The sequence below is a fragment of the Pterocles gutturalis genome, unplaced genomic scaffold (assembly GCF_000699245.1).
Source record: "Pterocles gutturalis isolate BGI_N339 unplaced genomic scaffold, ASM69924v1 scaffold37862, whole genome shotgun sequence".
Classification (NCBI taxonomy): Eukaryota; Metazoa; Chordata; class Aves; order Pterocliformes; family Pteroclidae; genus Pterocles; species Pterocles gutturalis.
Window position 1 is genome coordinate 1,479 of NW_010114058.1, and position 242 is coordinate 1,720.

At 69.4% G+C, this 242-nt stretch overlaps 1 protein-coding gene across 1 annotated transcript in view; it reads left to right on the plus strand.

Annotated features, from left to right (window-relative positions):
• The window catches only part of LOC104462680 (solute carrier family 25 member 39-like), a gene marked incomplete at both ends in the record, with an annotated part of 875 nt that overhangs the window by 359 nt on the left and 274 nt on the right, over positions 1-242 (plus strand). Inside the window, 1 exon segment of the mRNA XM_010074724.1 lies at positions 49-173. Within this exon segment, the coding sequence (XP_010073026.1) occupies positions 49-173 (125 nt within the window).

The following is a 242-nucleotide window of genomic DNA, read 5'->3' on the forward strand; positions in this document are numbered from 1 at the left end:
GTCCCCGGGGGTGGCACGCTTGCCCCCCCCACCCCTTTTCCCTGGCGGGGTCATGGCTGTGCCAGCCACCGTCATTTATTTCACTACCTACGACCAGCTCCGGGAGTACCTGCAGGCTCGGACGGGGAGCCGGGGCCCCCACATCCCCTTGCTGGCTGGAGCCCTCGCCAGGCGTGAGTACCCCTCCTCTCCTGGGGTCCCCTGTGCCCACCCCGCGTCCTCGAAGGAGAGCGCAGTGGCTG